The sequence below is a fragment of the Sabethes cyaneus genome, chromosome 2 (genome assembly GCF_943734655.1).
Source record: "Sabethes cyaneus chromosome 2, idSabCyanKW18_F2, whole genome shotgun sequence".
Classification (NCBI taxonomy): Eukaryota; Metazoa; Arthropoda; class Insecta; order Diptera; family Culicidae; genus Sabethes; species Sabethes cyaneus.
Window position 1 is genome coordinate 145,150,675 of NC_071354.1, and position 14,506 is coordinate 145,165,180.

General features: G+C 39.8%; 1 protein-coding gene across 1 annotated transcript; it reads left to right on the forward strand.

Moving 5' to 3' along the window:
* Positions 1 to 3,606: 3,606 nt before the first annotated feature.
* Positions 3,607 to 13,570, forward strand: LOC128734154 (protein disabled). The gene is made up of 8 exons (XM_053828195.1): positions 3,607 to 4,208; positions 4,298 to 4,413; positions 5,091 to 5,189; positions 5,436 to 5,987; positions 6,054 to 6,383; positions 6,445 to 9,136; positions 9,265 to 9,378; positions 9,447 to 13,570. The coding sequence occupies exons 1-8, from the start codon at positions 4,169 to 4,171 to the stop codon at positions 11,714 to 11,716; spliced, it is 6,213 nt and encodes a 2,070-aa protein (XP_053684170.1). The 5' UTR covers positions 3,607 to 4,168; the 3' UTR covers positions 11,717 to 13,570.
* Positions 13,571 to 14,506: the final 936 nt, after the last annotated feature.

The window sequence follows — 14,506 nt, forward strand, 5'->3', positions numbered from 1 at the left end:
ACCAGTACGTCATCTAAGTAGCAAGACACTCCATCGATGCCTTGAAGTACTTGGTCCATGACCTGCTGGAAAATAGCTGCAGACGACGCAGCACCTTGCGGCAGCCTATTATAGGTGTAAAGTCCTTTAATCGTATTTATTGTCATGTACTTTTTAGATCTATCTGACAGCTCTAATTGAGTATAGGCTCCAGCTAAATCTAGCGAACAAAATATCTTGCTTCCTGCTAGTGTGGCAAAAATGTCTTGAGCTAGTGGGAGCGGGTAAGTATTCTGTATAAGAAGCTTATTAATTGAAACTTTGCAATCAATACATAATCGTATATCGTTATCTTTTTTTACTACTGCAATTACAGGGGAGGCCCATTCGCTCGCTTTTATCGGGGTTATAATACCATTATCTTCCAAATAATCTAAATGAGCAACTACCTTGTTCTTCATACGAAGTGGCACAGTGTAGGCTTTTTTGAAAATCGGTCGATTTTCCTTTAATATAAGTTCACCTTGAAACCCCAAAATAGCCTTGGAAAAATCTTTGTTAAAAACAGTATCAAATTTTTGTTTAATTTCGTCAATTGTGTTTTGTTTTTCATTGTTTGATTTTAAATTGTTTACTGCAGCCGAATTTTGAAAATTTGACTGCCAATTCTCAAAAAAGACATCAAGCCAATCGCGACCAATTAATGGAGCGAAAAGACTTTTCCCTTCCAACACAATAAGCGTTACTTTTCCTATTTTATTATTAAGTGAAACTTCAACATATATATAGCCCAATATGTTTAACCTAGTACCATCTACCACTGATAATTTTCTATTACATTTCAAAAGCGTCAAATATTTAAAATACATATTGTAAATTGGTTCACTTATTACGGAAACTGCTGAGCCTGTATCAACTTCCATACGAAAACCTCTGCCATTTATTAAAACATTAATAAAAACAGGATCATTTACCTTAATTCCAGCGGTAATCGTCATGCATTCCAGATCATCCTCAGAGTCACTTGTCTGGGCTCGGTCAATACGCTTAAAGTTTGAACTCGTTGACGGAGATTCCACAGAATCGTCCAAGAACCGAACCGACTGCCGTGATCGCTGCAGCTTAAAACAATTCTTACGTACATGTCCACGCATCTTACAAAAACTGCATAGCACGTTTCCATTCCGCCAACTCTGTCTGGATGATGAACGACTACGATTCCGTTGTGGATACGGGTATTCGTCATGTTGCCATCTGTCAGGAAAATTGTCCCTTTTATCTCCTCTATATTCTCGTGATCTATGCTGGAACTGATCTCGCCGACTACGTTCTCCTAATCTATCAATTGCACTAACTCTTTCAGTTGGTTGATCCAATAGCAGAGATCTCTTTGCCAATTGTTCTCTTGCAATTAAAACGCGCTCAGTTTCTTGCAAACTGGGTTCATCTTCTTCCATTAACCTGTCTCGTGACTTTTTGTCACACGTTCCAAATACTAAACGATCTCTAACTAACATGTCCTTCAGTTCGCCAAAACCACAGTTTTCTGCAAGCAATTTTACATCCAAGATGAAATCCTCAGCATTTTCATCTTTTCGCTGACTCCGTTCGTAGAACATTGCTTTCCGAATCATCATTCCGTCCGTTTTATCGAATCTCGTTTTTAGTCGTAGAATAATATCATTGTACTGCAGTGTATCTAAGTTGGTTCCCGGATAAAGTTTTTTTAACTCAGCGAATACAGCTGCACCACTAACCGTTATAAAAAGCGATTTGCGATTGGCAACTGGGACGTTATTATAGTTGAATACATACTGTAAACGCTCTGCGTAATCGCTGAAAGACGTTCCTGGCACGTACGGTTCAACCGATCCAATGAAAGTAGTCATACTGTTTAGTATTAACTATTTTTTCCAAAACGAGTCCTGATATGAGCAAACGAAAGTGAGTTAGCAACCAGTATTGATTGTTCTATTCAACAAAGTGATGACGCACTTAACCAGACAACGGTCGTCGATGCAAATTGCTCGAATCGACTTATTGTAACTATTGTAACCGGTACTCAAAGACAGATTATAGAGATTTGGTTAAGTCAAGCCACTCACTTCTCACAAATGGTAGCTTTCACTGTACAAAAGTTGATGATGAATCCTATTATAATAGCAGACAATAGATTGATAATGCCGATATGTAAAACGTGATGGCTTTCAATCTATATTCAATATATTATCTGTATTAATTTGATATGGTTTCCATATGCTTTCTTTTGCCACCAAGATAAGGAAAGTTTTATCCGACTTACAATTTTTCCTACGTTCTTCGTGTTTGAACTAGCGCGCTCAAAGGGTATCCTGCAGCGGCTCAGAAACCGATCAGAAACACACGTGTCCAACGATTTACAGTTTCAATCCTTAGCAAACCAATCGGCTTAGCGAAATAGCACACTTTAAAACAAAATTTAAACCACTATTAAAAAAAACTTGACTTAATCTTCACTTCGCGGGTTCTTAAAATTCTCGTCGCCACTAATGTGTATCACACATAGGGTTGGTGATAAAGGTAACTAAAATACGTCTGTATCCTTCGAAGTGTAACAAGAGATAACTTTATTAATATCGTTACATAATGATTAACCCGATGGTAACTCATTTAATCGATCGCGTTTTGTACCCGAACCTAACAGTGTCGTTAAAAGGTATTTGGACACGACAGAAGATAAGCGGTTGTTGTACACTGTTATAGCAATATTTACTACCAGGACGTCAACTTGTTCAGAATCGAAGTAAAAGAAACGATGTTACGAAGATATTGAGATATGAAAATTCAAAAGCAGTATTTTTACCAGCAAATGAGACATGGATGGTTAAGCTCTATGCAATGATAAATAAGTTATTGATGATTGAAATCATTCAGTACAGTTACCAGTAAACAAAACTAACGTTCCCTGTGACGTTTCCCCGATTCTAAAATTATTTAATAGAGATGGGGAGGGGGTATAATTTACAATTTTGCAGTAGTCTGACCATTGTATATAAAAACCATTTAATTGGATGGTGTAATCTCCAAATAAGTTTAACTTCAAGCGTTTTCAAATTATTTTTACATACCCACAAAGCATTGGATCAAGAAGTTAATTTCTATGTTGAACATCAAAAATTGAACAATACCAGTTTTTTTTGTCCAAGACAAACGTTAGCAAGATTCTTAGCATCATCAATTGCAACTATCTATCACTTGTTTTGTCCATGTTGCTAAAATCCTTAAACAAATCCCTATACCCAACACTGCTTAGCTTGACAGAGAACAATACATAAATCTTGACGATACGGTACTTATCCATGAAAAACGCACATAAAGGAAACACCCACACAGTTCCGGCTGCTATTATCCGTTGGCTTGTGTATGGGTTTTACTGAATGAACCAAGAAAAGTATGCTTCATTCATTCAGAATACTGTTGTAGCGGTTGTATCTAATAAGGTTCAACTTTGATTCACATCGCCATTCGAGAATCAAACGTCAGACTGCTGTGACTTGAAAAGAACTAAAAAGAATGAGTGTGCAATCCAGTCAAACCGCAAGGTTATTTTTTTTCTGAGGATGTGATTGAATCAATTTGAAAAGTATGACAGTGTTTAAACTATAATTTGAGCAAATCGTTTGAACGAATCTTTTTTTTTCTGTGGCCGGTATTGATCTAGTGCTGCATGTTTTGTTTGTGTTCAATAATGCGTTCAATCACTGTCTCGTTCGCTGGGACAATGAACATGACAAGGAGAGTTTTCATTTAATTTTTAAACGCGTTCTATATATTGAGAGTATCATGAGAATAATCATCGCCATAGTCCATCCGCTTAGATGGATTATAAGAGCACATCATAAAAAATATTATAAATGGACATAGAAGTTTAGCAAGATGATGTCAAATTCTAAAATATTTATTTCGATTAAACGAGATCCAAGAGTACGACTCCATCGAAATTGATATTTGTTTGTTTGTATCGAATATATGTGAATATCGAACCAGTGTGAATAAAATATAATATTGTACCAAGCGGAATAAGGTCTACTGTGGAAGTAGATTTTGCACCCTTTAAGCTGGATTGAGCAAAGAATACGCAAATTAAAAAGCTATAGTCGCACAAAGATTTTAATTCATTCAGCTATCGAGTGAGAACAAGAGCATCACAATGTTGAGAAACTCATCTGAGGATCGTGGATTGAAGCGAAGTACGATATTACTTTTTTGTAATGAACAGCGAAGTGTCATAATCTGGCCCACTGGATTAATCGTTCTGTTTCGCATTTTTGTTTCTCAGATCGAAACGAACCGGGACGGTTCTTTGGCGATGGAGTGAGCTTCAAGGCCAAACTGATTGGCATCCTGGAGGTCGGCGAGGCCAGAGGAGATCGTATGTGTCAGGAAGCATTGCAGGTAGGACTATTTTTAGCTGCGGATTCATTTCAAGAGTATACCCATACAATACGGACACTAGCTCTGACGAACTACACCGAGAGTAGTGGTCGAGCGAAATTGATTCAATTTAAATCTATATTAACAGCAGAGTGAGCAGGACGGTCATAATAAATCAGATGGCAAATTATTCCGCGCAAGAAACAAATAGTAAATAAAGCACTTTAATCTTTTTATTGCAACTGAAGTCATTGAACAAACGTAGTTTTACGCATCAATGATCAGGATGGACAGAAGTGAAAGAGCAAAGGGCCTTCTATGTATGCTCGCTAGGTACCTTGAGTACGGAATTTGAAATCGTTATCATACACTTTTCTAATTGAAATGCAATTTGCCTTATTATTAGAAATCTGGATAATATGGTCATGAACCATCAGTGTGTAGCAACGTAGGTGGTACATAATCGATCAGCATATGTTTTGAAATGAAAACGATTTAAAATGCATTGATGATACTGTACTGCAATGAAAAAAATGTATATATTGATTGGATTCTACAGTTATATTTTTCGTTCAAATGTTACGCGGTCTTTTCAAAATGACGAATTTGATACAATGCAATTACCTTATGAACTCCACTAAAACAAAGCTAAGCAAATTGGTTTAAATGTCTGTGACACATGTTTATTATCATTATAGGATCTCAAAATGGCAATTAGAGCTGCTGGAGAGCACAAGCAAAGAATCACGATACACGTTACTATTGATGGATTGCGGTTGAGAGATGAAAAAACAGGGGTATGTATTTATGAAATAACGAAATGAGACAGATTTTTTTCACCCGCTGGGTGTTCTATGCAGTTTTTAAGTATAACAGGTAGTATTACGAACTAAAAAAATTCAAGAGTTCCGAGTATCGAGTATTGGAGTATCGAAACATTCCGTTCTGAAAGTATTTTTCTTTAAAAGTTAGTTTGATCGTTTTACTATATTATAAGAAACGGAAAACGTAAAGTAAAATTTTAATAAATACAACTTTTCCAGGATTCTCTCTACCATCATCCAGTGCATAAGATATCGTTTATCGCGCAAGACATGACGGATTCGCGTGCATTTGGCTATATTTTTGGATCGCCCGATAGTGGACATCGATTTTTCGGAATTAAAACGGATAAAGCTGCCAGTCAGGTGGTTTTGGCTATGCGCGATTTATTTCAGGTCGTGTTTGAGCTGAAGAAAAAAGAAATTGAACTAGCTCGACAGCATATTCAGAGCAAAATCACGGCTCACGAACACCAAGCCGTTGCCATGTCTGTTAAGAGTTCTAATGCCGATGGTTACAGCAAAAATATGTCAAGTGACGGCGCAACTGGCTCACAAACTAGTTCAGGACTGGGTAGCAGCAATCTAGCAAAAACGAACGTAAAAAGTGAGAAATCTCCAGAATCCGTTGCCGATCTTGTAGATCTAGAACAAGAACTAAGTTCTATCCAGCGAGGAATCACGCAGATGGAAAGGATAACACCCAGTGAAATCCCTACAAAAAGCGTTATTGATGATGATCCCTTCGGAGATTCTTTTACTAACATTCCGCCGGTAATTTCCTCATGAAAAAATATCTGAAAATTTTCTCTGATTGTTATTTTTTTGTTCACATGATAGGCGTATAACCTTTTACCACCTCCGGAGTCAAGTAAACGTCATCAAAAACTATCACATAGATCGACAGAAAACCTACCTGTCACGGAATCTGTCCCAGCAGCTTCATCTTCATCTCCACCGATTCCTCCCGCACCGTCAACGCCAGCTGGACAAACAACTATGATTTTGCCGCCTCCGACCAGTTCAACGCCGGGTCCTACGTTATCCACGAGTAACTCAATTCAGAACGACGATTGGCTAAATTCACCACCTAATACATCTCGTTTTGACCCCGATCCTGTCAAATACTCGGATGAACTAAACCTTAAAGATCTGGATGAAGGCTTCAAGGTAATGAATTTAGAATCGTTCAGTAAAATCACACGAACTTATCATACGTTTATCCCAATAGTCAGCATCGAGTGCTCCCCAGCCATCTTCTTATACCGATGTTTTCACCGACCTGGACCCCCTTGGGACGGGTAAAATCAAACCGTATATTGACAAGAAATATTTTTTCCAAGAGTTGAAAAATCCCCCGAAAAAAGTGCTTAAGGATTTGTCTGGTGTGGATAGCACATTCAACGCAAACTTTTCCTCTCAAGACCAACAACGGCATTCGCCCCAAACACTCCCATCTCGCACAAATTTGCCACCCTCAGGCAGTGGAGAGATTTACAGATCTTCGCTTGAAAGCAAGGTAAAAGAACCGTTGGAAACGGAGTTTCTCGATCCATTTGCCAATAGAACCGTGGACCCATTCTTGGAGGACGACGATTTCTCCAAACTTCATATAGATCCATTTGATATGCACTTTTCTCGTACATCTTCTCCCAGACAAGCGGAGATTAAAGGTGCAGAGGAAGGTTCTACCAAGCCAACCATCAAATCTGATGAAAGCAGATTGGATGATAGTCCGGTAGCTTACAATGGGCCTCTTCAAGTTACACTTCCGCCGGAAAGTTGGGCAAGCTATATCAGTCAAAAACGTCTGGAGCGACAGAATTCCGATTCTACGTCTCCTGGAATCTCAAGTACAGCGCGAAATCGTCCAAACGTGTTCAAGCAGAATACGGTTGATGTGATATCCAGTATTAGTAATAGCTCCAAAAAAATGAAACCCAATCTTTTTGGACAAAAGTTTTCGAAAAGAGATTCGAACAGCATAAATATGAGACGTTTACAAGAAAGTGATTCTTTGAGTGAAAATGAAGCTGCGCCAGAGCCTCCTCCACGCCCTGATTCAGGATCGCATATTGAACCACCTCCGCTTCCTCCTAAGAAGCAGTTCGCTGACATTGTGATACGGCCCACTCCTCGAATAGGACCATCAATTACCGCCGGATCTTCACTAGGTTCGGACAGTTCAAGCAAAGAACGCTACGATTTTGTCGGAGCGAAGTTCGAACTACGAAACCAATCTGCCAATGACAACGCTCCCCCCTTGCCCTTGCCCTCAAGAAAAGTGAATAGGAGTGACGGTTCTTCACCAGGCCGTCCATTCAAGAAGTTGAACGAAGAAGATGATTATCTACAACCGATTTCAACGAAATCGGAAATTCCAACGTTGTTACCTCCACCGCAACGAAAAGAAACTTCAAAAACACGCGCAGCCCGCAAATCTGAGACCGATCCACGAAATCTCGATGAGCCAACTCCTCCAGCTCAGTCTAAGTCTCCTACCTATAGAGATAAGGACTCGCTATTACCAGATATTACCCTCAGTCAATTATTAACACTAGGCATCGATGAACTGGCTATAAAGCTAAACGTTCCCGTGACCAAGCTAAGCACTATGACACTAGTGGAACTGACTTCGTATCTTGCTGAATTTATAGAAAATACTAAAAATTCACCATCATCGGCCACATCATGGAATCAAGATGTTGAAACTAACGATTCGCCCGTATTTAAGGTCAACTTCGATGAACGTAGTGATGCTACGTTTGTGGCGAAGTTCGATGATGATTTCGGGGAGGAAAATTCATTCGTAGCGAATTTTGATAATATGAACTTACAGCCAGTGCATATTAGTACACAACCAATATTCAGCGGTCCTGTTGTTGACAAATATGCGGTATTCCGAGAAATAATTGAAAAGGAAATTTGTCCAACTCAGGAGTCACCTACGAATGATCAAGAAAAATCAGGACCTGAACTGACTTCATTAGATTTCGAAAAGGAAGTGGCTAATGAAATGACCCGTTTGTCACCTAACATAACTGCAGAAAGGATTGCTGGGTCCCCTTCACAAATTTTTACGACAAGTAGCCCTTCGTCAATGCCTATGACCAAAATCGACACCAAGATAACTGAAGTGATTGCACATGCCAAAGATCGATATGCCGCCTTGAGGGACATTATATTGGTGGAAGACCTTTTCGAGAAGCCACTCCAGCCGCATCATCCTACATCTGCCGCTCCGATAGCTCGCATGGAATCTTCGTCGTTCGAAGATCGAGATACCGAAGACGAACACAAATTTGAAGCGAATTTCGATGACATGCCACAGCGCGAGATCAATTCTCCCGAAATCAACATTTCCGATGCAGATGTTAATGACGAATTTCACTTGCAACATACTCAGCCAACACTGTCAGGTCTAGAACCGTCAGGAACGCAAAGCTTTCGAAACACACCGAAAGAGGACTTGGAAATCGATGTTTTTATGCAAAAAGCAGTATCGAATTTATCCCTTCATAGCACCGGACAGTTATCTCCGGTTCAGCAAACTATTGGAGGCCTTACGGTAATTTCACCGCAACTACAAAGCACATCAACATCTCCTAGTCGGCCAATGATGTCAAAATCTCCAATAGACGCTGCTGGCGTCGAAGCTAGTCGTCAACAGAAAAATATGTCGGTGGAAAATTTGGCGAAGACGACTCTCAACGATATGAGCACTTCGCCAATCCCATTGTCGAAGTCCCCGTTAGCTAAAAGTCCTGCTAGGAGTTCTCCACAAAGAAAACCTTCAGTTGGGGGGACCATTATTGATACGAATGTCGAAATGAAAATGAAAACTGATCCCCTACAGAAACGGTCATCCGGATCGCTTAGCGGTGACGGTGGGGAATCTTCTCCAGAAGCAGAGAGAAATCAAGGTATAACAAACTATTTTACAGAAACTGTCTCATTTTACCCATATATCTTTAGTTTGATAACACACAAACGAACCTCATCTCCGAGATATAATCGCAAACTTTGTATATGAATAAATATCTATTTTTAGATTGTAGAGCGTCCAAACTTTCGCCTATTAATGCAGCCGAATCATGGGCAGTATTTGATCAACCAGAGCCACCTCCTTCGCAGAAGAAGCCCGACATTGTTCGCCAATCAAAAGGTAGGCAAACCGAGTTCTCGCTTATGTTTAAAACGATGAAATTTTCAATTTAATCCTTCGATGAACAGAGAAAAACGGGCCGGAATCGCCTTGTTCGTCAGATCCTAAAGAGGAGTGGAAACCTGAGCGGGACTATGGACGCCGTTGGCCGAACAAAGGGCACACTTCGTCATCATCCCGTGACGTTTCTCCATGGGATGAGGATGGTCCTGATTTCAGAAAGCGTCCGCCGTGCCACCATCCACCAACCGCCGGTGAACGTTACCATCATCCCAGAATTCCCTCGAAGCGTATCAATTCGAACGATGAAGATTACGAAGATGAGAAAAAAGAACGCAGTGACCGACGACGTCGTATGAAAGGGCAGATGAACTCAAGAAGTCGTGAGAATTTTGAAGACGAGCACTGGTCTTACGAACATCCCAATTGGTCTCCCCCGGAAGATGAGGAAAGACCTGATCGAGCTAGGTCCTTCGATAGAAATGCTTATGAGCGAAGCACCTACGGACCACCATATGAAAAGCGGGAACCGAAGGCTATGCCACAATACGATAGAAGAGATTACAAGAACTATGACAAAAGAAAGTATTACAGAGAGAGAGGTAGACCAAATTATGATTATGATCCTTACGACGAAGGATACGACCAACGAATTATGAAAGGTAGGGTTGATTACGAAGATATTTACGAGCGAGGACCTCGAGATTCTAGGGTAGCTAGGGATTACTTCTATGAAAGAGACAGAAAAAGTTTCGATCGCGATAGTAACGATTCTTACGAAAGGAGAAGTTTCGGAAGCGGTGACATTTACGGCAGTTTAGATAGTCGAGGAGATTATCGCGAGCGGGAACGTTACTTGTCATTAGATAAACCACGGCCATTGCGGCGGGGAATGAGAAACGCCGGTAGCGCAAGGTTGGATGAACCAGATTTGGATTCAGAGGGTGACCTTATTGGCAGTAGACGTGGTGAATCAGGCAATATACACCGCTCTAGTCAAAACATTCGCGGTAAGCAACAGCCAGATGATGATATTTGGGGAGCAGCAATGAGCAGTAAACCGGGGTGGAAGCGACCATCTAGTGCGACTGAACAGGAAAGACGGTATAATGAAAGCAGAAGAATGATGCTTAATACATCGCTTGCCGGGTCTGATGGCGAACGGGATCGTCGATTCCGGAAGAAAGGAAGAACTCGATCTAAAGAACCGGACATACGACCGGGCTATGCTACGATGCGCTATCCACCAAGAACCAAGGAAGATTATTTCGAATTTGAAGCGGATAGAGTAGCTACCGGTGGAGCTGGAGTTTATGATAATGACGATGAAGAAGATATGAGCAACAGTAAAACAATGAGTGGAAATATAGATGACAGTCCTTCGTATTATGGAAGACGGCAACCCCCAGGCCATTACAAACAAACAACTCCGCGGTCAGAGGCAAGAACGCTTAATGACACACTGATTGCACAAGAGGCTAAAAAAATGGCACGCTACGAATACGAAGAAGAAGCTATACGTCGTATGAAAAAGAGCAACAGTCGTGATTTATATTTTGAGGGGGAAGAAAAAGAACGTTTTACTGGCAAGTTTGGTTCGGGAAACTTCGAATCGGCAACACCACCGAAAAGTGCAAAGCATGTACGAATGGAGTTCGAGTTTGATGAGCTAAGTGATACACATCAGTCGAATTTTGAAGGAGGTGATGGTTTCGAGAGCGATTTTAACTCTCCGCCTGCACCGCCCATTGCAACGATACAAGCGCCCCATCATAGTAGCAAAGCATTCCGTTTTTCCAACGATTTTTCGGAGAAAGACCCTGGTCGTCACTATCAAAGACATCCGCCTCAAGGATATACAGGCTTCGAAGCAGATTTTGCAGCATCCGCAAGAGGGCCTGCTAGTTCTCAAGCTGCTTCGAAGCTGCGATTTAATGAGAACGTTACTGTATCTAAGTTTAGTTCGGAAACAAGTACAGCCGCTTCGCATATGTTTGAAGATGATTTTGCTGGCCGTTCCGATAATGAACTAGAAGATCAGTGGACACCGGATATGCACGCTCCGGTAACAGGCACAAACGGCAACAAGAAAATTTTGAAAACATCGAGCCAACAGCAAACACATACACAACACGATAATATTCGGAAATCAGACAGTGTTAACATTTTTGCGAAAAAGGTTGACGATCCTTTTGAAGATGATGATTTCTTTGCATCTGGTACGACTAGTAGTAAGGATCCATTCGAGGGCTCAGTAGGAGCGGGTCCAGTTGACGAATCTACAGACGGGCATTCCGGGTGGGATAAGAATTTCGCCAACTTTGACGATAATATCTGATTACTCGGCAGCCTGATGATGAACAGTAATATACTCAGTCGTCAGTTCAATCGTAGTCTCAGCCAACGCCAGCAATATCAGTACTGTTGCCAAAGCGAAAGTCAGCGGTACTCGCTGGTGAAGGATCTTAGAAAGCTTTACATGCGCATCAAGCATTTAAATAGGTATGAGGTATTTGTTTAGGCATATAAGTTGTTATTTTTCGCAATGATAGTCGACTGATCACTAGATTTTTACTGTATTCAATTTATTTTGCATAGAGCGGTTCTGACAACTGTTTAATTTATTATATACCGGTTAGAAATGGAAGAGCCCAGCTTTAGTGGCTTTAAAGTGAATAGCAAAATCGGTTATTCGAGTAGGAGGTCCTAGCCAAATGAAGAATGTAGAATGTGAATAAATTCCCCAGAGTATTAGCTTCCCAGTTAGATATGAAGGTTTTAGAATTTTTGTATTTCATGCTTCATTTTTCTGTCTTCAATCGTATGCATCATGTGTGTTGGTGTAGAAAATCACTTGCAGAGAGGATCGACCATAGATCTCAATTGAATTCGGATATACGTCGAATAAAGGTCAATAAGCCATGAAAAATGACTTTAATGTGATTTGCACTGATTTGTTTGATCGAGTGTATACACCGCTGTGTTAAGTCTTAAGTACCTATGTAGCTGAAAAAATGTGAAAAGATACACGAGGGCTGCCATTAAGAATATGGAAACCCTTATACTAGTGTCCTATATGATAAATGTATGACACTGTAAAGTTAGGAGAAAAGCCGCTAGTCATTTCATTCGATTTTATAATCATAAACTAAGCATTGTTTGGTTGTTTTATGGTTGTTTAGGTGAACGATAATTATTCAGCAATACGATGAGTTGTACGATAAACCTAGGTTTGATATTTATTCAGTTGCAAGATATTAATGTTGGATATCAGCCAATACTGCATCAAGGATTTAGAGTCCTTATAATCACATTTACCTTAAACCTTACGACCGAATACTTAGAAGTAGGTGTTGTACTGAGAGGGAAAAATTGTTAAGATGTAAGAAAACGGAGAGTTATTTCTGTGTAAACTTCAAGTAAAGTGACTTTTTAGCGTTACTCAACGAGCTCATAATCATATAACATCCAATCGTCATCTCAGAGACTTCGATGAAGTAGGTACCGAAATAACTTTCTTGATTTCACAGTAGCTATATGGGTGGGGAAAATAGTACGAAAAGTAACGAAATCCATCAATGTACTGACATGAATTTTCTATACCAGACAATGTAAAAGAATAAAAGAATGAATATCCACTACATCTGTTGTAACCAGCTTCTTTACAAAATTGTGTGAATATTTCCATAGATCGTGCATATTTTTTTCAGAACCCGCATTATCTTAACATTAGATAACCATTGTAAATTTTTGATGTTTTCAGTTACACAAGATGGACTGTATAATACAGGAGTAATGTCAACAGAAGTCAGTTGTATCTAGGTATGTTAGCTTACGAAGCATTCGCAAGAATTTAAATACTCTAATGAAGACAAAACTTCCCTTCCATCAGTTTTCTTCTCGGTAGGCTAGAAGTAGATTACTTAAACAAGCAGATATTATAGTTCCTACCAAGTCGGCACTCACAGCACGTAGAAACAGCGAAATTGAGATACGAGAATGCTCTACTCGAAAGTGCGGAAACTGAAAGCAAATTCTTATGTATCCGAAGAATATCATTTTAGCATATGTTGAAGGTATTTAGGTATTTAATTCAGAAATCACACTCATTTGCAATTCTGCTGAATGCAACTTGTTAGGTCGTTCTGTTAAAATTTTTGCTATTGCATAAAATTAAACAGAAAACATAACAGACGCGAATGATCAAAGGTTTGAATATGATCTGTAAATTTGCTTTGTATATTTTCTGTATAATATTCATTGAAATATCATTTAGTAATATACAAAATTATACTAAATGTATTGAAAACAACAAAATTTATCTAGAAACTAAAATTCATGTAGATGTTCGAAATACACAAAACAACCCAGTTACAGTAACAACTAAATAAAAACCAGTTATGGTAAACGATCGAATTAGATAACGATTCGTCACACCTAATGTTGATTAAAAAGAAAAATAAAACGAATAAAGTATGTAAAATCTCAATCCATACCACAAAGGAGAAATAAGTTTCATTGGTCCTTGAAAGAAATTGCAGCTATCAGATTTACGTTCATTCTCGTCCTCCAGCAGCTTAGAGCCGGAGTGGGTCGTAGTTGTCGTCTCCACACTCTCCATTGCACTCGGTCCTAGGCTACCCGTCGCTAATTCGTTGAGCGTCTCGACACTCGCAAGTCAGCTTCAACCTGATCAAGTCATTAAGCAAACTGGACCACTCTATTCCTAGTGCTGGTAGGGTTCTTGAAGAGAACAAATTTCGCTGCACAATCTAGCATCCTTGCGAAGTGACCGGCCCACCGTAGTCTTCCTACTTTCACCAAGTGTATGATAGAAATCTCTACAAGTAGTGCGTCTGCGCCATTGCTTGCTTACCGTTTATAGGGTAATTGATCTTGTATGAATCTATTTAGCGATTTTTGAGACCACCACTCACACTGCTGCTTAATTTACTCGTCATTTATATAAAACTAGCTGACCCGACAAACTTCGTATTGCCACAAATTAAACTTAAGAGTTTCGCAGAATACCATTTCGCGAAAAACCTTACGCGGGATGTACCATTTCACGGAAAATCTTTACGTAGAAAGTACCATTTCGCAGGGGTGACCCAACTGGAGGAAAGTA

Coding starts and splice junctions, on each gene's coding strand:
- LOC128734154 (XM_053828195.1), top strand. CDS start 4,169: ATGTTGAGAAACTCATCTGAGGATCGTGGATTGAAGCGAA. Junction 4,209..4,297: donor GGATCGTGGATTGAAGCGAA/GTACGATATTAC, acceptor TTTGTTTCTCAG/ATCGAAACGAACCGGGACGG. Junction 9,379..9,446: donor CATTGTTCGCCAATCAAAAG/GTAGGCAAACCG, acceptor TTCGATGAACAG/AGAAAAACGGGCCGGAATCG.